Source organism: Xyrauchen texanus, chromosome 16 (assembly GCF_025860055.1).
Source record: "Xyrauchen texanus isolate HMW12.3.18 chromosome 16, RBS_HiC_50CHRs, whole genome shotgun sequence".
Taxonomy (NCBI): domain Eukaryota; kingdom Metazoa; phylum Chordata; class Actinopteri; order Cypriniformes; family Catostomidae; genus Xyrauchen; species Xyrauchen texanus.
The window spans coordinates 35,473,497-35,497,868 of NC_068291.1; the positions used below are offsets into that span (position 1 = coordinate 35,473,497).

At 35.5% G+C, this 24,372-nt stretch overlaps 1 protein-coding gene across 21 annotated transcripts in view; it reads left to right on the forward strand.

The window, feature by feature from the left end:
• LOC127656955 (neurexin-3a) overlaps positions 1 to 24,372 on the forward strand; it is a 421,181-nt gene that overhangs the window by 356,160 nt on the left and 40,649 nt on the right. For all 21 annotated transcript variants that reach the window (XR_007972220.1, XR_007972221.1, XR_007972222.1 and 18 more), the window contains 2 exons: positions 17,554 to 17,643; positions 19,271 to 19,575. Coding sequence is in view for 18 of the 21 variants with exons in the window: in XM_052145540.1 (XP_052001500.1) it covers positions 17,554 to 17,643; positions 19,271 to 19,575 (395 nt within the window). In the remaining 3 variants the exon portion in view is untranslated. The remainder of the gene's footprint in view (positions 1 to 17,553; positions 17,644 to 19,270; positions 19,576 to 24,372) is intronic.

Sequence of the window (24,372 nt, forward strand, 5' to 3'; positions counted from 1 at the left end):
TTTCTTTCTTCTGCTAAACACAAAGATTTTTAGAAGAATATCTCAGCACTGTAGGTCCATACAATGCAAGTGAATGGTGACCAGACCTTTGAAGCTCCAAAAATCACATAAAGGCAGCATAAAAGTAATCCATACAACTCCAGAGACATTTGTTATGACTTCTGAAGCGATACAATCACTTTGGGTGAGAAACAGCTCAATATTTCAATCCTTTTTTACTATAAAATGTGAAAGTGGAGATTTGTAGTAAAAAAGGACTTAAATATTGATGTTTCTCACCCACACCTATTTTATCACTTCTGAAGACCTACAGGGTGAGTAAACAATGAGAGAATTTTCATTTTTGGGTGAACTATTCCAATAATATTTTGTGCTTCTAGTCCCAAGTAAATCATCCAAAACAAAAAAAAATCATATGCTGATGGGAAAATACATTGTAAGGCAACTCTTTAACTTGACGGCCATCTTGGTAACACCAAGCAAATGCATCTACTTAAAAAGGGAAAGACCCCAGATAGCACATGAATATCTCCAAGATGTCTGTTTAAGAGCATTTTAAGAGTATCTGTTTTCTCTGGAAAGCTGTTCATTTAAAATATGTGTGTATAAACATATGATAAACATCTTAAAAAGAGCAGATTTACATGTATTCTAAATCATAAAAACCACAAAGACATTTGCTGAGTATCCTATAGGTATCTGAGATGAAATGTCTCATAGACATATTACAAATGAGCAAAAAAAAAAAAAAAAAGAAAAACATGTCCAGATGAAAACACACACATCAAATAGATATCTTGGTGATGTATGGGTGCTATAATGTCCAAAACGGTTTGTCAAATTGCGTCTCAATAAGATATGTTGAGTCAACAATAAAATTTGACAGCAATGGTATAATAAATGTTGCTTCTTTAGGTCAAATAATTTCTTCAGGCTGGGTCAGCCTGAGTAAATGAACAGGCAATGCTTCTATCAAAATGGCACCAGGTACACCTCATACTGTGAAGCTATCAGCTTTCCATTAACATGCACCTCCTCTCAGGTCTACATTTGGCATGAAAGATTTGGTCCTTCCATTATACATTTTCTTTTACGTAAATCTAGTATTTAGTATCCTCTCAGTTAATAATGCTAGTTTTTGCCTCTATACTCCCAAAAAGTCAGCCAAAGCCAAAGAGGAAAATTGTGTTCGAGTCAGTTTCTCTAAGCTCCACTTTGATGTTACTCTAGTATGATTGGATACATTGGAGAGGGTCAGGAAGTCTAAAACCTCTAAGGTTGCCATGACTTTATATATAAAAATCAAGATTAGCACTAGATCATTGAATAGGGATGCTTTCGCAATAAATTACTTTTGATAGCATTAGACTAATGCACTATCAATTGTGTCTTTCCTGTAATGCAGATACTTGGAGTACAGATTTATTCATGAATTTCATTGATGGAAGTAAAGATGAGATTAGTGTAGACTTTGCAAAATTTCTCCCATTGACTTCTTAGCTAAAACCTTCACAAGGCATGCTCTCAATAGACGACATGGACAGTCTCACCACACACCCCCAGCCCCGAGCTAGCTAAGAGAATCTCACATGGAGAACAGACTCACACTAATAACATTACCTGACTGTACTCACTGCATCAACCAGTCAAAATTGCTGTCATGGTGTTCCTGTAGCTTAGCTGGTGGAGCATGGCAATAGCAATGACAAGGACAAGGACACAGGTTTGCGTCTCAGGGAGTGCATGCATAAATGTATTACTTGAATGCACTGTTACTTCCTTTGGATAAAAGTGACTGCCAGATGCAATGATACCTGCTTGGAGAAAAAAAATATAAAGAGAGTGAACGATTTGGGGTTCGCGACGGGTTCGGGCTTAAAGTTTGGCAGTACCTTTCGGGTTGGGTAGGGTTCGGTCACACGGTTTCGGGTATGGGTCGTGTTCGGTTTTCATTTTAAGGCCCATGCAGACCTTCTTTTTAAAAAATGTATGCATTTGGTACTAGGGTTATTTAGGGAACAATTTGAGAAATTTGAACTTTTGACCAATTTCATGGAACATGTCTATACACAGATCCAGTGTAGAGTAATTGTTCTCGACTATTTCACCAGCGTATCTATTTTTTCTGTTCGAGCATCTCAGGGCATCAGTTTATGTTCCTTTCCCCGCTGAATAAACCCATTTTATGTGGCCAGCTCTGCTAATGCACCCATTTATCAGTCTGCCATTTATATGAATGATATTAGGCATGAAAAAATGTATGAGCCTGTGCATTGCTGCAGATGCATATGGATGCATTAGGCTATACAGAATCAGTGCCTTCCTATTTTAGGTCAGAAGTTTCATTTTTGCCAACATGGGCTTTTGCACCAGGAGATGAGAAAATATATCATGAGATTTATAGGTTGCACAGTTGTATAATACTTTTGTTTAAATGTCAGCAAAATTTACTTTCTCTGACAAAGTTTCGACATGATAATAAAATATTTATATATTCCTCTGGCTACCTGCGAATGGGATATGATTACGCTTGAAGACAGATGTCCCCTCATGGTAGCCTTCTCTTTGGTTTGGCTCAGGTTTCTTTGTAATGTTTGACTTTTCAATTTCAACTTGTCAGGACATAGATTAAGAAATATCATCTACGGATTTGTGCATGCCAGGGTTTCTTTGATAGCTGCAGTTGTCACGAGTGAATTGGTGGTGCACTGCCATGGTGTTCTTTATTGAATTTACAGGTTAAATGAGGCAAACTCTTGAAGACCCATGGAGAGCACTGAACCACACTAAACATCTGTGCTTTATTAATGCTTCAAAGAACTAATGCCTAATAGTTCCACCATATCTGTTATAGAGCTGTGCTTTTGCCAAGTTATTATACCATATCTTGCTGTGCTAAGCACACACAAATAGCAAGGGCAAGTTAGCTCATTGCATCTTTCAAGCACACTGCCTATTTATCTCCCATGGGTCCCGAGAGGTCAAGCAAAGATGTCTACAGGGCCCCAAGCACAGTCACCTAAAGCTTATGATTGTCATTACAATGTAACCCCAGGCCATGTGCAGAATGCTCAGAGAACGTTACACCAACCGTCACATTGAGAATAAATTGTGCTGTGCTTGTCCATTCACCTTACTTATTCAGAGCCAAGCCTTCTCACCCTCCAGTAATGGCTAACGAATATGAGTAAGCATATAATAAACTACTTTTTTGCCAGCATTAGTTGTTTGTCATAGGCAAGGGTATGTGCTTTTGGCTGGATATGCTTGTATTTTTCTAGAAAATGCTGATGGGGGTTTCAACCATCTCCGTTATTTAGGTTAGAGTCTGCAATCTGGAGTTGAAATCAGCACAATCTTCTCTCGCTCACTTCATTTTACCATATAATAGAATTATGGAGTGGAAATGTAGTTTTCTATCTCACTGCAAGAGGCAGATAAGCAACTCCTTTTCAAGTAACTGTACCTTCCTATACAATAGACCAAAAACTGCTTGCCACAAGATGATATATTTAGAAAACAGAAGGTGCTAATCATTTGATGAATTTTACTACGTGGTCACTGACGCACTTATAACTACATTCAGACACTAGAAACTGGATTTACTTAAAATCTGATTCAATCCAGGGGTGGTTACAACAGAGTGGCAGTCATATCAATCATCATTTCAATACACCTTAATGACTTTCAGCAATTTCAGCTGAGGCTGTATGTCACCTCGCTGTTGTCATGCCACCATTGTCTTGTGAAAGGCTCTGAAATATTGTAGATTTCATTCGTTTTTGCATTTAGAGCGGATTTTAAAGGGTAAATATAGAGAGGCTTAATTCCTGTGCAGAATCTCATCCCTCACAGAGTGAACTTTCTCTTGTAGCTCTAAGTTTGGTGGATATCCAAAGAAATTTGTTGTTTAATCCTTTGATATCAGCTCTACTTGTCTGCATAAGGTAGGCTGGGAGCTGTCTGAGAAGAGTTGGAGACTGTTAGATTTAAAGTCATGACCAGACATGCCAAGACCCAGAAAAGACCTCCTAAAACATAGATGCTGACCAGACCTCTCAATATCTAGATCCAATCCATGACCAACACTTTGAGGCCCAGATCCAGATTAATACATATCCCGAGACCCGGATCCAGACTAAAACTTGTCAGTCCAAGAATTAGGCTGTCAATTTTAATGATCTGAAACAGAGAAAATGCTGAATTTATTGAAGCATCCATTTAAGACCGATTAAACAAGAGTCCACTTATTTTCATTGCTTCCACATTTTCCATGCATCACCACCTAGAGCCACATACCAGACATGTTCAGTTAGGATAAGTCAGGAGTATGGAGAAGATACTGTACTGGTTAGTGGCTAAGGTACAATAATTACCACCTTTTGTACACTCTAAGTAGAATATATGCCAAAACCCAGATCCTGACCAAGACAAAGAGTAATGACACCCAGATCAAAGCCAGATTATGTGGCCATGAGAGGTCTGAAGACTTTCATTGAAACTAATCAATGAAAAATAGCTTTTAAGCCCAGGTATTACTGTAGATATGCAGATTACATTACACAAGGTGTATGTAGTAGTACATAATTAAGAGATAAAGAAAAAAAGCTCACAATTTGTCAACCTGATCTCATGAAAATTTGAATGTGATTGTGGTGACCTTTTTCCAAAATATATGCTACGTGGTTCCTTACTCGTATTGTGACAGTTCCAAGGTAAAATGTCCACTGTGGTGCAAAATTACGTAAAATGTTCTCTCAAATGGATAAGGGATTTTAGGGTCATGCTCTATCTAGTTTTAAATCTACAAAACATTAAGTTACTTACGAAACCCCGCTTCTCTGTTAAAAGAAATGAGGTATCTCACTAAGGGAATGCCTCGGGCATGACCAATTGAGGAAGCACCAATAGACAACATCTGTCAGAAAGACAGAACAATCGCTGTAGCGATCAGCTTGTCCCGCCTCCCTCGTATATAGATCACTGCAGCCCGATGCTTCGCCATTCTCAGCATATCTCTTCACTGTGCTAGTTTCCAATGAGGGTGGTGAGGTGAGATACCTCACTTCTGTTATCAGAGAACCGGGGTTACAGAAGTAAACTAGCGTTCTCTTTTAAACATTAGTTCAGTATCTCACTAAGGGATATAGACAAATCCCGTATTGCAGAAATGCTGAACGAGGCAGACGCAAAAAATAAATAAAAATGCAGCTAAATAATACAAGAAAACTTTATCCCTTTTATCGTACCCTGTATGTAAGTGCTCGTATCAAATCTGTAAATAGGCGCGTTAAGATGAGAGTGAAAATATATTCACAAAAATGAAAACTCGCCTTGACATGGTAGTAAACACTCAGCAAGACTGAACTTATCGTGTTTGTGACGTTACCTCGTGGCTTTGTCAGTAAACTGTTGAGGGATAATTCCAATTATGCATCTGATGAGTGCAGCTTCCTCAAACTTCACAGGGAAGAGAGCAAGAATGGCGCAACATTGGGCTGCAGCGATCTATATAAGAGGGAGGCGGGACTCCCTGATCGCTACAGCAATTGGTCTGTCTTTCTGACAGATGTTGCCTATTGGTGCATCCTAAATCAGCCATGCCTGAGGCGTTTCCTTAGTGAGATAGCGAACGAATGTTAGAAAGAAGACCTACCTCCCTACCCTAAACCTTAAACCTAAACCTAACTGATGGGTTCTTTGAGACATATTTTTCAAAGTTTGAAACTACGTTTAACTTGGCACATCATCCTAAAAAGGACTAGAGGTGCTAAAAACAAGTGAGACTCGACAGACCCAAAGTGAGTCACTCCAAAAGCATCCATCTGATGCATGAGAGCATAGAGCATAGGGATACATTGCCAAATTTTTGGTGAAAAGTTTTGTATAATAATGTGATTCTATGAGACTAAGTTGCAATTTAATGTCTCAAGGAAAGGTTAATCAAAAAGAGAAACAGATAACCTGCAAGGGGGGGACTAAAAAGTCATCTTTACCATACCAAAATAGAGCAAAGCTAGTGGAATCAGTCCAAATCTTTATCACTCTCTCTGCAGCCCCAAACTGTCCCACACACTCCTGCAGTTTGGCAGAAAATGTCAGAGTGTGTCAATCAGATGGAAGCTTGATGCTATGTACGAGAGACAAGCTTATTCCTAGGACAGGGGTTACAAAAAGCAGACGGAGGGGAAGTTATATCATTTTTGACACACATGTGCACTGATGGGTCAACAGTGTGTGTCCGTGTCTACATCTTTGTGTGTTTGTGTTTGTGTGTGTGTGTGTGTGTGTGTGTGTGTGTGTGTGTGAGTGTGTATTTATCACTTTGTGGGGACCAAATGTCCCCATAAGGATAGTAAAACCCGAAATTTTTGACCTTGTGGGGACATTTTGTCGGTCCCCATGAGGAAAACAGCTTATAAATCATACTAAATTATGTTTTTTGAAAATGTAAAAATGCAGAAAGTTTTCTGTCAGGGTTAGGTTTAGGGGTAGGGTTAGGTTTAGGGGATAGAATATAAAGTTTGTACAGTATAAAAACCATTATGTCTATGGAAAGTCCCCATAAAACATGGAAACACAACTGTGTGTGTGTGTGTGTGTGTGTGTGTGTGTGTGTGTGTGTGTGTGTGTGTGTGTGTGTGTTTCGAAGAAGATTATGTTTTGTCTTTATGGCTGTGCAGGGGATTTTTGATGTTCCTCTGTCTGCTGTAGCAGATCCAGGACCCAGGCTGGGTAATAGCGAATGACAGCAGGGAAAATGGTTGACGATTACATGTGCAGTGAGCTCTGCTATAGCACTGACAGTGGTTCCGAGCACCATACTTCAGTCAAATCACTGGAACATTTTGGTGCCATCAGCGAGGTTGGTAGAGATATTCAGTTCTCTCATTTGCTGCCCATTCTTGCCGCACACCCTGCTGAAAGCTGTTAGTCCGGGATCATTGTCTGTTTTAGTGATTAGGTAACATATTTCATTTTTATACTCCTAGTTCAATGTATAAATTCTAACATTTTTACATATTTTCTTACATCACACTCAATATACACTACCAGTTAAAGTTTTGAAACACTTACTCATTCTTTATTATAATTTTTTCACATTTTAGAATAATAGTAAAGTCATCAAAACTATTGAATCATGTTGTGACTAAACAAAATACAAAATAAATCAAAACTGTAAACACTACTGGTCAAAACTTTTGAAACACTTGACTGAAATGTTTCTCAAGATCTTAAAAATCTTTTGATCAGAAGTTGTATGCTTAAATGTTTGACATTAGTTTTGTAGACAAAAATATAATTGTGCCACCATATTAATTTATTTCATTATAGAACAAAAATGTAATAATACATTTTTTTTTTTTAATTGATGACTTGGACCAAATAATAAAGAATTCAGCCAATAAGTGCCCAGCATATAGATGGGAACTCCTTTAATACGGTTTAAAAAGCATCCCAGGGTGATTCCTGAAGAAGTTGGTTGAGAAACATGTCAAGAGTACATTTCTAAAAATTCTATGGAAAGGGTGACTACTTTGAAGATGCCAAAATATAATATTAGTTTTGATTTATTTAGGATTTTGTTTAGTCACAACACAATTCCCATAGTTCCATTTATGTTATTCCATGGTTCTGATGACTTTACTATTATTCTAAAATGTAAAAAAAAAAAAATTATAATAAAGAATGAGTAAGTGACTGAGCAAGTGATTACCTGCTTCTTTTAGTTTAACTCTACTCCACTGCTGTAGTGTGATAGTAATCCACTCCGATTGTGAGGTGATGCTGCCACACATACACATTCTTGTATATTCCTTGCGGAACTCTTATTTTGACACTGACACAGAAACAAGACTCTCCTCCACCATGTTGAAAGTTTACATCTCCCAACTCAACGGGTATGAGGTAATCACCCTGAGCGTGTTTAAATACTCCATCTTTGGGACTTTCAGATGTTATCAGCAGTAATGCTGAAGCTGTTAGTTTAACTCTATTTCTCAGCTATAGTGTAGTATAATCTGATCGATCATGAGTGAGAGACAATTCCGGATGACTTCAATTAAATTTGCGCACTCACTGACAATGACACAGTTTGTTAACGTCGGCTCTGCTCGCTCATGGCACACACAAGACACAAGTTGCCACCTGCTAACAATCTTTCATATCACAAGTATGAATGAAAATTCACACATCTAGCAAAATATGCACTGTTCTTACACATTTGGAATGCATCAAACAGAAGCATTTTGTGCATATACAGTGGTGTTACATTACTGTTACAGTAAGGTGTTGTGAGCTATCAGCACTCTTGTCCAAATAGATTCGAGGACTGGAACTAATTGTTGTGTGTATATATATATATATATATATATATATATATATATATATATATATATATATATATACTGTATACATACAATACTTACATACTCCGCATCCATTATATATATTATGGTGAAAGGCTCAAATTTGTTTGTTACCTACTATGATCATCGTAGTGTGTATGAGTGTGTGTCTAAGTCATATTTATATATTCAGATTTATGATTATATTTTCAAGAATTACATGTATAAGAGTATATTCAGGATTTATAATTATATTATCAAATTCAAAATGTTATTTACTGATTTATTGCTGTATATTCAGATTTGCAATTACAGTATTTTATGTCTTATAACCATTCCTTTTAAGTTTTTTAAGCCTTTTAATCACTCGATTTGCTCTTGCAATTTCATTTTAAATAACCCTGTGTTGTGACACAAACATTCCATTTAGTCTACTTTGAAAAGTTCTGTTAAATGCAGTTCTGTACAAATCCCTTTTTGGACATGTTAAGTGTAGAGCCATTAGATGCATTTTTTTATTTATTTATTCTTAAAAGGCAGTTGCAGCACACTATTATGTGTGATTGTGCGGAAATGTATTCGACTGAGCTCACAGGTGTAATCATATGTGCTTACCCCATGCTGTTTCAACCCTGTAGTTACTGAGGCAATGATGCTTTAGGGTCCCATGTAGCCTTGCTTCAGAAACACAATTTCAACTCAACGACTTCTACATCAGCATGCACGTATAATACACCAACTTTATGCTAATATCTGTATGTCGATATTAACATTTTTGTTATGTTTTTGAAGTTATTAATGTTTTTGTTATCTCTTTGTTAGGTAGTGTATGTTACTTCCTCCTTTTAAAACATTCTAGTGCTTGTTTTGCTTTTGGGATTGATGCCAACATCAGGCTTGTTACTTGTGCAAGGAGGGGTTGTGATGCAGTAAATTGCAGTAAAATAGCCTCACCTGCTCTGTCTCCATTATCCTCTGTGCTTTGATTTGTGCAGTGCTGTTTAATAATAATGAGCCATTTTCTTTATTTTTTCTATGGACACATATTGCACACAGCAGATGACCTCAAATGTTTCAAATGTTTTCCCTGAACGCATTTAGAAAATTGTATCCTTAGAAACCTTCTGTTAACCCTACATGGAAGGGATTTTTAAACGTTTTTATGCCAAGCACACTCAAATATGAAAATCCCCTTGCAAGGGACCTCCTTCCTTAAACATTAAGACAGCTTTTTCATGTATAAAGACCCATTTATACTCTGTTTGAAAAATTGTAAACATCTTATTTAATATTGCAAACAGTGTTGTCTTTATAATAAGTCAAATCTTAATTGGAAAATGTTTACTTTGTATTAATTTGAAAGCATGTATTTTTTTCTGCCCACTAGTAATGATAATTGTTATACATACTGTATACTGTATAGTTGGGGGAATATTCAATTTATTTGTAGTCTTAGGAAAGCAGAATGAAAAAGTAATAATTGACAAATTTGGCAAATGTTTACTTATTCTTTTCTTTTTCTTTTTTACACTTTGTTACAAATTTACCACAGACCCCAAATTGAAAACCTCTGCAGTATGGCATGGTGTTTCCATATGTCACATTTAATTTCCCTTACATTTCTTGCTAATCAGAGAACTACCTCATTATTGGAATTTTAAGTTTTAAGCCTCATAAAATTTTCTACATTTCTTTGAAACATTAATTTAATTTAAGGAAAAATGAATACTGTTTTAGAAGAACTGTAGATTTGGCAATTTGGCAACATGTCCCCAATTTAGATTTTTTTTAATCTGTCTATACTTTTGCATTCTGAGCTATTTTATGTCAAAAAGTCTAATGGGAAAAACTGTTTTCCATCGTTAGAACATAATATGTACCATAGAGGGTTAAAAATCACCAAGCGTGATCGCGGACGCAACATAAATACAAAGATCTGACCTTACATCTTCTGTAATCTGATTGAGTCCTATAGTAGCGCAGCACACATTTTATGATAAGGTACCCTTAGTCTTATTGAGTGTGGAAGTATTGATGGAAGGAATGTGGTAAAGTTTGACTGGATTGCAGGAAGACAATTATCTCTCAAAACAAAAAGACAAGATTGTGTTTTTGACAAAGGAAAGAACCTTTTATAAGGAAAAGATTAAAGGCAGGTTCCATATGTACGAAATAGATACTTATGTTTCCTTTGAGCCAAATACAATTACTCGTATCAAAAACAAAATCTGTTGCCCTTATAAATCTCTCCAGAGGGGGGAAATAGATAAGCGTTCAATATGAGCTGCCTCTCTAATCCTACGATTAAATGAAACCACCAAGGATGGTTGGATAAATGTTCCCACTCCTATTGTCTCCTAAGATAATATGAGGTGATCCTCAGGAGTCGCATTTTCGTTTGGGAATGTGTTTGGAGCAAGATAATGTGCAGAAAGACTCATTCGAGTGAGATGCAAGCCAAGTGTAAGAAGAGTGTTCTGGAAGGGTACAGAGAATGATCGAGAGAGGGAAATAGACAGAGGCAGGGGCTATGAGGCGAGTGTTTTAAATTTAAAATATTCTGTTTGTCAGATTTAAAGGTGTATTAAGTTTGTAAATGCTCTGGCATGTTTAGTTCTTGACTTACAGTAATTTAGTAGAGGTTACAAGTTTCATGTGGGAAACCATAGACGGCATATTTCAAACCTCATTGCCTGTAGTGCCTGAATGACAAGGCCTGCGGTACAACATTCCTCTTTTGTGCCTTTTTGTGTCTTAAAAGTCAACATAAAATGGAGTTCACAACCCAATTTATGTCTGTAATGTGTATTTCTGTGTGAAACAGGATATACTACAAGAAACAAATATAAGGTCAGACTTGATTTTATCCATCTGAAATAAATTGGATTGTGAAAAGTGGGCTGAGTTCGGAATGACAAACTACCATACTACATTTACAATTTCTGCCATAGCAATATACAGGTTTGTGCAGTAACAAAAATACATGTAACTAGAATACGTATTTAAAATACAAAATATAAGTAACTGTATTCCACTACAGTGACAATTTAAATCATTGGAATTTAGAATACAGTTACATTCAAAAATTATTTAGATTACTGAACAGATTACTTTGCATTTTATTGTCATTTGTTTCATTTAATATTTAGTCCTTTCAGATGGAAAACATTTATACATGTATATGATGAGATCCAAAGTGCATCTGAACAGCGGTGAAACATTTCTTATGTATTTTATAATCTGTAGTGGAATACATTTCTAAAGTAACCCTCCCAACCCTGGCTATATATGGCAGCAATATTACAAGTAATGATTATGTACATATATGAGTTGTAATTATGTTTATTATTTTATTAGTTATAATTACTACTGTATGCCATTCTGAACTCAGCAGTGATCTCCATATGTCAGGTGTTTGGAGGGGAGGGGTTGAAAAATAACAGGGCTTGGTAATGTCAGCCGAAACGGAAAGATGATTCAGTGGTGGAGTGAGTTATTACATTTTGATAAAAGATTACAAAAGCAAACATGTTTGTCTTTGTAATAACACACGCCAATTAACTGTTCACAATAAGACTAGGAAGCTGTATTAAGAAAGTAAAAATGATCCATGTTGATTCTATGTTGACTTTAACTTAAAGGTGGTGTAAGCGATTCCAGAGAAAGACTGTTGATATTTGAACTCAGTAGCCAAACAAACACACCACTCCCTTCAGTGCTCCTTCAGAGGCTCAAAAGTGTATTGGATTGAAATGACTTACTCCACCTTTAATTTGGATTCCCAAATTTGTGGTTTATTATTTCCACTGTGTGACCATATATTTAGGATAGTAGTATACAAAATCGGTGGCACTACCATGGTTTTGCAATGTTGTCTTATGGTAATGCCATGATACTTTGTTATATAGCGTGGTACTGATGATTATATGCATATACAGTGGTTACCCTAGTGTTACCATTGTACATGTTAAAAACATGGTATTACCATGGAACATGTTCAATATAACATAGAATAGACTATGAAATCATGTCTAAAAAACTAAAAAGTTTTGACATTCTTTAAGTGGATCAGACACCTAGAACTAGTGTATTTAGTTTTTTCTTTTTTTCCCCAAAACATTGCAATTGCAATAATTTGTCACTGGGCAACACAACACAATAGTGTTTATTTTGAGATTTATTCATTTATTCATTTATTCATTTATTTAGGTGGCTCCAAGGCTCAAAAAATACTTGGCAAGGACAGGCGGTTTCATGCAGTAGGCTATATTTGTTTTCTGCTAGACTGCAACAGTGCTCCATGGTAATTCATCACTGTGCAACAAGAGCAACTGCATGCAACATTGCTGTATTACAAAGGAAATGTGTTCACAATCAGATGGTTGTTCTCATTAATTATTTTGAGTTGTTATTAACAGCCTTTTTCACAGAGAGTGACACACTTATCTCATCTAATTATTAAAAAAATACATTTATGCACACTCATGGTACAACAGATCCTAATTTAGAATTAAAGGGAATTAAAATACAAAGATATCACACATTCTAGTATGTGTTTGTAAAACTTATCACAGTTGGAAGAAAACGCAGCCACAGCATGTGATCCTTTGCCATGTTAACACCTCCTAGTGCTGTTTCATTTTCAAAGAGCCTTTCATGTCCTCTGGAGTGAGAAAAGGTGTCATGCCCTCTGTACTGCTGGATCAAAGCGACACAAATCCACAAATGTCTATGAACCAGGCACTTCTCCATCACTACCCCCTCTATCCCGAAAAAAACTGAAACTAAGCTCTTATAGAATTAAAAATATTTATTTGATTTATTGCTCACTGTAAAAAAAAAAAAAATCTGTAATACTTTCAGTAAATTACTGGCAGCTGTGGTCGGCAAACATTTACTGTTAAAAATACGGTGACCATCTTTCAGGTTTTATGGGCTGTCATTTTAAAGCCTGTATATTTTACGGTTCATTACCATTTATATTATTAAACGATATAAACTTGATACACTAACATTCTGGAACTATGAAAAGAAGAAACGTAACTTCTCATAAAATACAATGAAATGTAATGGTCACGCTGGGAATTCTGGGAATTTAACACTATTTAATGTAAAAAGCACATGTACTCTCTTGTTAAAAATAATATAAATTTTTATCATGAATTATACAGTAAAATTTGAATTTTTAAATCTAAAAAACATAATTTTTACAACATTATACTGCTAAATTACTTGTATTGTCTTGTTAAATTTATTGTACTTTTTTAATCTATATTTGATGGTAACTACCCATTGACCAATTAAAATGTTTTAACTGTTGCATTTTTACAGTCTTTTACTGTTAAAATTACAAACATTTGTATAAAATGTACTTTAATTTAAAGAAATTTTCCATGTTCAATACAAGTTAAGCATAAAACTGATTACCACAAAGATTTCTTTTTTTACTTGCCCCTCCTTTTCTTTAAAAAAAGGGCCAATCCGTAAACATTAAAATACATACTGTTTTAAAAGAAGGCATTATAGCTACATGTCGTATACAATGCTGTATGTGTGTTAACATGAGTTTAGTTTGATAAAATCGCAATTTTACAACTTCATTGCATGACGATGTAATGTCAAACCCTAAAACAAATGTAAAAAATGGCAACTGAAACAACTTTACAGCTCAAATAATACATGAGTTTTAACAGAAGACCTAATATAAGTACTTTTAGAAAATCATATGCTTCAAATTTCTGTCTTTCATTGTCAGTGTTTCACTGTTACCTTGAGTTATGCTTTTTTTTTAAAGAACAGGAGGGGCAAGTCAAAATAATTTTTTGTGGTTATCAGCATTATGCTACGGATGCTGTCGACTGAACTTCATTTTTATTGACTCCGGAATATTCCTTTAATATACTGAATTCAAAACTAAGATTGATTTATTGACAGAGAAAGCAGGGAGGTGACAGAAAACAAAGAGGTAAATGGGAATCAGCACATGACACAAGCTAAACCCATATCTCCGGATTGAGCACTAGAGCTCAGTGGTTTTACCCACATATTACATTGGACATCAAGTAGCGACTAAATAAAATAGCAATTGAATAATGTACAAAAGTAACACAAATATCTAAAGCATTGACATGTATTATATAAAATTAGATGGTTATATTAAATGTAATACATTTGTGACCCACTGCGACAAACTATGGCTCTGACTGTTTTTGTTATTTCAAGAAGTAGCATTTCAAAGTAGAGATCGGCAAGGGAGTGTACAGCTGTAGAAAGAGCAAATCTGGTGAAACAGTTGCCGACTGTATCCAAGGTTTTTATTTTTAGATTCTAGTGTTCTGATGTCTATAACAGTACCAGAGTCCTGGACAAGCCCAGTCTTAACGAGATACACCATCAGACAGGCAGTCAGTGCAATCATTACACCATAGCAGAGCTTAGAATTATAGCTGTAGACATCCATCCTCTTGAGGATCTCTTTATTACCCAAAACATTCTTTATTAGGGTAAAAATTAATTAGGGACTCAGAAATGTAAAAGGAAAGAAGAAAATGGTTAGCAGGGGAAAACTGTGTGTGTGTGGTGCCTGTGAATTTGAAAGAGGTCATGGCCCCAACCTGCTGAACTCCCTTTTTCCAATGTTAATAAGTGTCCTAATCATTCTCTGTTCTGCTTTGTCAGCACTACATCTCTTTTTTTGTAATACCACTGTCCTCTTACATGACAAGTGTAAGTACCCTTACCAGCCACCTGCAACTGTACTGCTTATTACAACACTGACATCTGTCCGTAGTGCAAGCACATGGTTAAGGGTCTGTGACAGTACCATAAGGAGTGCAGATTAGGTCACAGGTAAGGATGTAGTTACTCCATTGCAATGTCTTGTTTGTTAGTATACTGTAAAATTAGTGACCCACTAACCGATTTTTCCACTGATTTCTTGCGTTTGCCTAATACATGTATATAGAGTTCCAGTAGCTCAACTGGTTGAGCATAGCGTTCACAACACCAAGATCATGGGTTCGATTCTTGGGAAACACACAAATTTATACAATGTATACCTTGAATCCACTAGAAGTCACTTTGTAAAAAAGCGTCTACCAATGCATAAATGTAAATGTAAAAGTATAGGGTTGCGAAATGAAATTATTTCAACTCTTTTTATTCCTTTTTTGTATTCCGTTTCCTTAATTGTTTCATTAACGAGTTGTTTAGAACTTTTGAGGAAGAAATATATGGAAATAAGAAATGCAATTCTTATTGTATTTACTATCCTCAGAAGCCTTACGATGAAATGAAATGTTGCCAAGGTAGCATTGTATGTTTTGCAGTGTAGATTATAAAGAACAGGCTCAAGAGGGTCATGCATTTGGGTATCAGACTCCTCTTGTCATTCATGTTTCATGCTGTAGATTTAAATGAAATGTCACATGAGAGTCGTTTGTTTGAGAATCGCACACCACTGGTTGCACTGTATTTTTCATGCTATAGATGGAGTTTAGTTCAGTTTTCCATCCGCATCGGCACAAAAAATGCACATTAAAGAATGGAATCGAAAGTTGTGAAAATCATTTTATATATTAAATGGAACTAGTTCCAAATAAGAACCAGTTCTCTGTTCCCAGCCCTATTCATATACGTGTTTGAAAAGCAAAGTTAAGTGTTTGTGGTCACAACTGTATCTTTCCTGCAGTTCCACCAACTTAGTTCCTTCTAACGCTCTTGACGGCCTCTAGGAACAATTCATATTTTGGAATTTCCTGGTCAGTGTTGGTGTGTAGGCTCTTGTAACCTTGGCAGCGACGAATGAGCTCCAGATGGTATTGCAAAAACTTTTGAGCTAATTACCCCCCAAATTTTAGCTAAATACCCCCAAATGTTGGTGCAACTTCTTTCTTAGCTAATGCAAAGACTCAAATTGGAGATTGTTATTGCTCATGGTCATTATTCACATTAGTTCAGTGCCCCTGTTCTTTCATTTGGAAAGCTTGATGTTGATTGGCTGCCAAAACTAGGTTTTGCAATATGTGACAAAGAATCAGTTAGAAATGTTAGAAATACTCACTTAATTGATCACGACTCTTCAATTTGAAGGCAGTGGAAGTGACGGAATCAAAAGTGAGGAGTGGCAAGATTTTGGTAACATTTGATAGTTGTGACATCCACTAACATTGTTTTGAGTTTGTGCAACTTTTCTTCATTTTGTTTTCATTTAATTCTCAAAGGCTACCTCCAAGCTGTTGGGCTTTTTATGTTTGTAAAATTCTTTGTTTTGTTTTCTTATTGGTTGTACTTCCTGCTGTCTGAAGACAGCTCTGCCAGTGATGGAGGCTCCCTTCCGGCTACCCCGCTAGAACCCTCTTTGGAGTTCTGAAATTTGGCTCACCTAGCATCCTGCAGTGGTGTGCCACCCTTTCCTCCTTGAAGTTGTTGTTGAAACAGCATGACAATGCAGACCCCCATCCTCAAATGAAATCCAGAACCCCCTCTGTTCAGCTTCATGCTGTGTCTCTACAGACCCCCTATAACTTGGAACATCAGCACATCTCCTTGGGCTTGCCATTAACACAATCGTCCCTAGACACATCTCCTGAGTGTTCACTTGTATCTCTTTGGTACCAGCTCATTCATCAAACATGTTTCACAACTATATTATTTCTGAGGCTTTGGAAACCAGAAGCAGCTGCTGTTTAGTTCTTGTTTTCAATAGCACTGTATGATTATGACTGTTGATATGGTTTACTGTCTGTGAAAATGTCTAAATATTGACCAGCATTAATAGCAGATAAATGTGTATGTAATTATATGTTTGTAAAGCATGAACAAGTGCCTGCTTTCATCTTTTGATAAATGGATGTATTGACCTCAAGCAGCAATCTGCTGACATTTTTATGCATCTCTTACAGATGAAGCAATTTTATTATAAATATGTTTTATTCAACTCTGGTGATGACTGTTTAATTACAAGAGAAGATTGAGTAGGCATACATTTTAAATAGTGTTTCGTTACTGCACTGGAAATAATTTTAAATCAACTGTAAATTGACAGCAAACTGTCTTTAAATAAAACATAAATTTAAATCACTAAACATCTATAAAAGTATTTAAATGCCTTATATTTATTGCCTTATTGCCTTATAAATATTGTCAGCAAAAGCAATTGTAATTTTTGACCGATATTACTGATATTATCTTTTAAACTTCCAAGGTAACAGCGATAATGAGAGAATTCAAATGGCCAATAAGAAAATTCCTTTCAAATATGCCCGGCCCGTAGAGGAATGGCTTCAGGAGAAAGGTAACTTCCTCCGCCAATATTTTTGTATCAGTTTCTTTTTTCCATCAGTCACATTTTTCATCAGTTACATTTACTTATAACCGATAAATAAGAATATATCATATTTCACTCATCTAATATTTTAATTTTCATTCTTTGTTTCCCTTTTGCCTTTTCAGAGGGCATGCTCATATATATTTGTGTTGATATTAAAGACTAAATGGTAACACTTTACAATTAGATTCCATTTGTTAACATTAGTAAACAACATTAGTTAACATGAACTAACAATGAACAATAATTTCACAGCGTTTATTATTCTAGTTAATGTTAATTTCATTATATACTAATACATTTTTTAAATCAAAAGTTTAAGGTTAATGCACTATGAATTAACATGAACTAACAATGAACAATTGTATTTTTATTAACTAACTTTTACAAAGATGAATTAATGCAGTAAACAATATATTGCTAATTGTTTGTTCATGGTATCTAATGCATTAACTAATGTTAGTGAATGGAATCTTATTGTAAAGTGTTACAGACTAAATAATACTGTATATACATTGATAATTATTCTATATTGGCCTTGTAAACATTGTATTAATGGTTTTAAAATATAAACCCTTCTGGAAAAAATAAAACAAACATCTTAGACCAGCCTCAGCTGTTTTTGCTAGTCTAATATGGTCTCCCAACCTGGTCAAGAGACCAGCTAAGACCAGCAAACCAGCTTAGGTTGGTTTAAGAGGATTTTTCTGTAGGGACTGTTAAAACTAATTAATTCCAACATAAATTGATATTGACTGTATGACTGGTAGATGGATAAACAGACAAACAAGAAGTCAGACAGAGAGAGAAATTGAGAAACACAAGAGGTACTGTTATAAGCAGTGGCTTGTGACCACACAGGAAGTAGCATCTGAGATGGAAAAGGCAGCATGATAATTGTTTCAGACATAAATTGCATATCATCAAGAGTCGTCCTCATTACAATCGCAAGAATTATCTAAGAAATTATTTTTTTTTTATTATTATTATTGTAATCATTTTAGCTGTGGATGTTATGATTTATGTACTCATTTAACCATAATTAATTGTTTATTTGCTGTCTTTTTCAGAATTGTTGTGATATGTGTCTTGCTACATTGACTTTCATTCACACATTGCAGAATTTTAGGCATTTAATTTTGTCTACTATATTGATTATACCATATCTTTAGAGTCAAAACAATAGCATAGAACTTAAGACTTTCTGAAGTAACAGCATTTAATGTTCTGCATGTTATAACGTTTTCTTTTGTATTTTTATTTATTATTTGGGTGGTCTCCCCTTGTAGATTAGAGACAATTACAGTCAAATGTACTGCAGCCATCATGAGCTTGTAGCAAGACTTATTCAGTGTGACATAATGGCTCTGGTTTATTACCTGGCCCTCCAAATGTTTACGACATGTCTCATGGTCATGTAATTTGGGGCATTTCAGATGGAAAATTAAGCCATAATAATCCAACACAGCCATTTAAGTCATTTTTTATTGGCTGGGTAGGTTAAGTGTCCAAAACAGCCTTTAATCTAAAGGAGCAATTTGTGCTCAATTCAACACATACCAATACATTTTCTGGATCTTTCTTGCCTCCTCAGGGCGGCAGCTAACAATATTCAACACCCAGGCCACAATAACAATTGGTGGTTCTGATCACAAGAGGCCATTTCAAGGCCAACTCTCCGGACTTTACTATAATGGCCTGAAAGTGCTCAACCTTGCTGCTCAGGGCAACCCTAACATCAGAATCAACGGGAGCGTTCGCCTGGTAGGCGAGGTTCCCTCTGCGGGTTCAGCCAAAACTACGGCCCTCCCCCCAGAGATGTCCACCACCTTTATTGAGACCACGACCACAATGTCTACCACAACAACGAGAAAACACCGCACTCCACCAACAATAGAGGTACAGTCCGAGACATACACAACACAGACCCCCTTCTTTAGAGATGCTGGGTCAAGGAGATCCTTCAAGCCAAGAACACACTACACAACTAAACGTCATCCCGAACACACATTAAGACAATGTACATTTACATGAGCAAGTAATCGAGCTATACAGCTGGGCTTTGCATAGTTGAGCTTCAGTCTTCGGCTGTCTGTCAAAGTATACATACTCAAATGCATAATCAAAAATTTGGACTATAGGACGTCAGCTGTAGTAGTGTCTGTAATGCAAATTGTGTGTCATCTCTGTCTTTCGGAGCATATATGCACACAATACCAAGGCCAGTGATTGTCCGATTGTATACATGCTGGATGAAGCCGAGCTACAAACGCATTATCTTATGTTAAGTAGTGGTGCATTTTTTTCAAAGATAAATTATTGTTTTAGTCTGACTGAAATCAAACCTTTAAAGTGTATACAAACACACTAAATATTCACAGACTGGGAGCATTAATTAAAAGACAATTCTGGACTGAAGCTACGATCCCGAAATTTGTCATCAAACAAACACACGGACATAGATATTGGAGAGTTTATTCTTAACAACATGCCAGCAAACAACATAAATAAGGGCTTGTGGTTATTATGTGCTCTTATTTGCACAGAACATGGAAAAAAAATATTAGAAAAAGATGCAAAAATGTTGATGAAACAGGACTGTAATATCTGTGATTAGATAGAAGGTTTCTCCTCAGTGCGCACACCAAATAATTCACAAACATCTTGAGTTCTGTAGTGTGTGCTTGGCTTTAGTCTACATGTGTGGCATGTGTAGATCTTTATCATTTCTGAAGTTGGGCAACCAGCACTATACCACAAATAACAGATGGCCCAGATTTACAATTCAAATAAATGAGGACACAACCTCGTTGCAACACAACATGGAAAATATGAAGTGGATATTTTGGAGGTTTACTACAAAGTCATGCCTTCCATTCTATAGAATGTCATATGTTATTGACAATGACCTTGACCATGTGTACATGCTCTTAAGAAAACTAGGGATGCACCGATACCACATTTTCTCTTCCGATTCCGATATCAGAAATCTCATTTTCGTCCAATACCGATCCCAAGCCGATAACAGTGTTGTTGTTTTTTTTGCATAATCAGTTTAGAATATCTTTAGGTAACACTTTAGAATACTGTATCTTACTTAATGCATAACTAATAAGGAATTACTGCAGAACTAATAAGTAATTCTTCATTAACAATTAAGTCACTAATATTAACTACTAAGGAATATGTGTTAACTAATCAGTATGTAATAGCATTTTATGTTAAGTAACAATTAGTTAATCAATAACTATTGAATTCAGTCATGCCTACTGATTAACTACTTTTAATTATCTACTAATTCAGCTTCAGGAGAAATAACTATTGAGTAACTACTAATGAACAGTCGATTAATTACAATTAATTACAATAATATCATAACAATTAGCCATTACAATATTCAGGTTGTGGCCATTTCTTCTTCCTTACTTCTAATGTTATTATTACTATGGAAATGCAATGTGCATTTTGTGGAATTACTACACTCCCAAAATGAGTCATTACAGCGAATTTAATAGTTTTGGACTGTATGGTCAATTGCTTTGTGAGTGTGGTCTGTAACCAGAAATCAACAACGGAATGGTACCCCATCTTACAGCCAACTTACCTCAGGTAGGTTTATGATTTATATACAGTATAGTGTGTGTATCTCTTGTTTTCCTCAGCACATATCACATTACATTTGGGTCAGTTATTCCTGTATGTAAGGCAATGACTGTGGGGAAGGGAACATACAGGGAACCCCTGAGTAATTAATAAAGAATGACCACATAATTATGAGGGAATAACTTACAACCTGGAACAGTATTCTAAAGTGAAAATACAGGGAACCCATGATTAATTAATACAGAATTGCCACATAATTATGAGGGAATTACTTACAACCTGGAACAGTATTGTAATTAATTGACTGTTCATTAGTAGTTACTCAATAGTTATTTCTCCTGAAGCTGAATTAGTAGATAATTAAAAGTAGTTCATCAGGAGGCATGACTGAATTAAATAGTTATTGATTAGTTAATTGTTACTTAACACAACTATAAAATGCTATTACATACTGATTAGTTAACACATATTCCTTAGTAGTTAATAGTAGTGACTTAAGTGTTAATGAAGAATTACTTATTAGTTCTGCAGTAATTCCTTATTAGTTATGAATTAAGTAAGATACAGTATTCTAAAGTGTTACCTATCTTTACATTATTGTATGGAACTAATTGGGAGTACTCTTTAATATGTAAAGAAACACAAATCTCTAACTACACATTCTTTTAATATAAATGTATAGCTTATTAAGAAACTCTTTATTGTTAACTATACTGGATAATGTTGCATCAAATTAACAGTAATTCCAGTCTTCAAGTCTTCAGTAGAAAAGAAACCAGTGTTTTATTTTTGCCTTTTTATTTATTTTTTTTCAAAATGTTTCAACTTGCATCTGGACTTTGTTCAGTTTAGTTGTAAGACATCAGTCCACTTTTCATTCACAGTTTTTTTTTTTTTTTGGAATCCATTCAACTTAAATATTGTTATAAATTGTAAACATATACTAATGATGAAAATAATAATAATAATAATAATAATAATAATAATAAATTGTTATTAATATTATTATTATTGACTTTTACATTTAAATACAACAGTAATATATTTAATCGTGCACTTTTTAAACCCTCACGCTTTTATTTTGACATTCTGAACTCTCCTGGAAGTCCTGTAAGTGTGTCTGTTTGTAGGCAAGTTTACAGTAGTTTAATTCGCTTCTTATTCAAATTCTGGTAAAATGCACCTCCGGTGCCATTCTAAATGCATATTATAAGTTAAGCGAACTATTGAGCATCTACAACTGAGATGCTATTATTGAGTAGTGCTCAAATATTGTGAAGGCTAAAAATAGCCGCGAGTGCATCACCAGTTTGTGTCAACAGAGCAGCACCATTCACTAACGCGCTGGTGCTGCGAATACTATTAACTTATTAAACACAGCCGTTTGTGATTCATAGAGCTATTGCACGTCTTCAGGTGGCTTTGAATAAAATGCATGTGTCAAATTAACTGCTTTTAATAGCTGTGTTTTTATGGTTCTTTTATGTCATTTTTGGAGCTTGACATTAATAACCATGTTTAACACACCGTATCAGATTTGGATCGGGCTCGTCGGACCGATACCCGATCCATCTACAAGCTTCAGTATCGGAGCCGATACTAATCCAGGTATTGGATCGGTGTATCCCTAAAGTAAACATTTTATTCTAGGGTTTTTGCAGAAAGCAGTCTTCCGAAACATCATGTAAATGAGAAATCCGATTTACATATGCCACTTGAATGGATTAAGAGTAAACAGTTTAACACACCTAAGTTTCTCCTCAAGAATGCTGCTTAATGTGGACATGTAATCATATAAGCGGCGTTCTGATGTGTGTTTGAATAGTACGCTTGTGCATGAACAGACCGAATGACAAACGACATAGGATGAAGCCCAACAACAAGTCGATACAGTGGAAAGAATTCAACATTTCTCTGAGTACAGCACATACATTATAAACTATACCTATATAGACTCTCCCTTACGTTTGTGTAAATGTAGTCATAAGCTGCTGTTTACATGGACACCAGAAAGCAGTTTACTGCAAGAAAGCAAGTTATTGCGAGAAAGCAGCGTTCTGGTTTACATGCATTGTGTAAGTGGTGTACACTTTACCCCTGTATTCATGTGGCATGGTCAGTAAGCAGCTTTCTCCACAGTAACTTAATTTCCCTGCAACACTTTTGTAAATAACCAACATATAAACAAGTAACTGAAGAAGACTTTTTGCTATTATATTCTCCTTTTCTTTGCTTTATTATTATATTCCAGATTTGCTGCTGTTTTTTTATTAACTTAAAGGGTTAGTTCACCAAAAATGAATATCCTTATGATTTACTTACCTGTAAGACATCCCAGATGTGTATGTTTTTCCTTCTTCAGCAGAACTGAAATTAAGATTTTTATCTTAAAATATATTTAGAAAATGTCTGCTTTTTTTGTCCATAAAATGCAAGTGAATGGGTGCCATTAGACTGCTAACTATCTGATGGTCCAAATGTAGGCAGCATAAAAGTAATCCACGACTCCAGTCGATCAATGAATGTCTTCTGAAGCAAATTGATATGTTTGTGTAAAAAATACATTGATAATCAAAGCATTATTAACTTTAAAAAAACTATTCCTGACACACTTTATTTACAACAGTGGAAAGAAAGCAAGAGTTAGGTCATTTCAAACAGCAATACATCACTGGGCGGAAGCAACAATTTAAGGTTACAAACATTTTAATTATCTATTTGTTTCTTACACCAACCAATCAGTTTGCTTCAGAAGACATTAAGTGATTGACTGGAGTCATGTGGATTACTTTTATCCATTAAAAATGACTTTTGGACCATCAAATAGCCAGCAGTCTAGTAGCACCCAGTCATTTGCATTTCATGGACAAAAAGAGCTGAAATGTGCTAATAAAAATCTTCACTTCAGTTCTGCTGATGAATGAAAGTCATACACATCTGGGATGGCTTAAAGGTGAGTCAATCATGAGAGAATTTTCATTTTTGTGTGAACTAATCCTTTAACTTTGGATTGTGTCCTGTACCGGAATTGTGCTACAATAGTGGGGTTTCACTTTTATGTAAAACTCCGGGATTCACCCGACGTACAAGCGC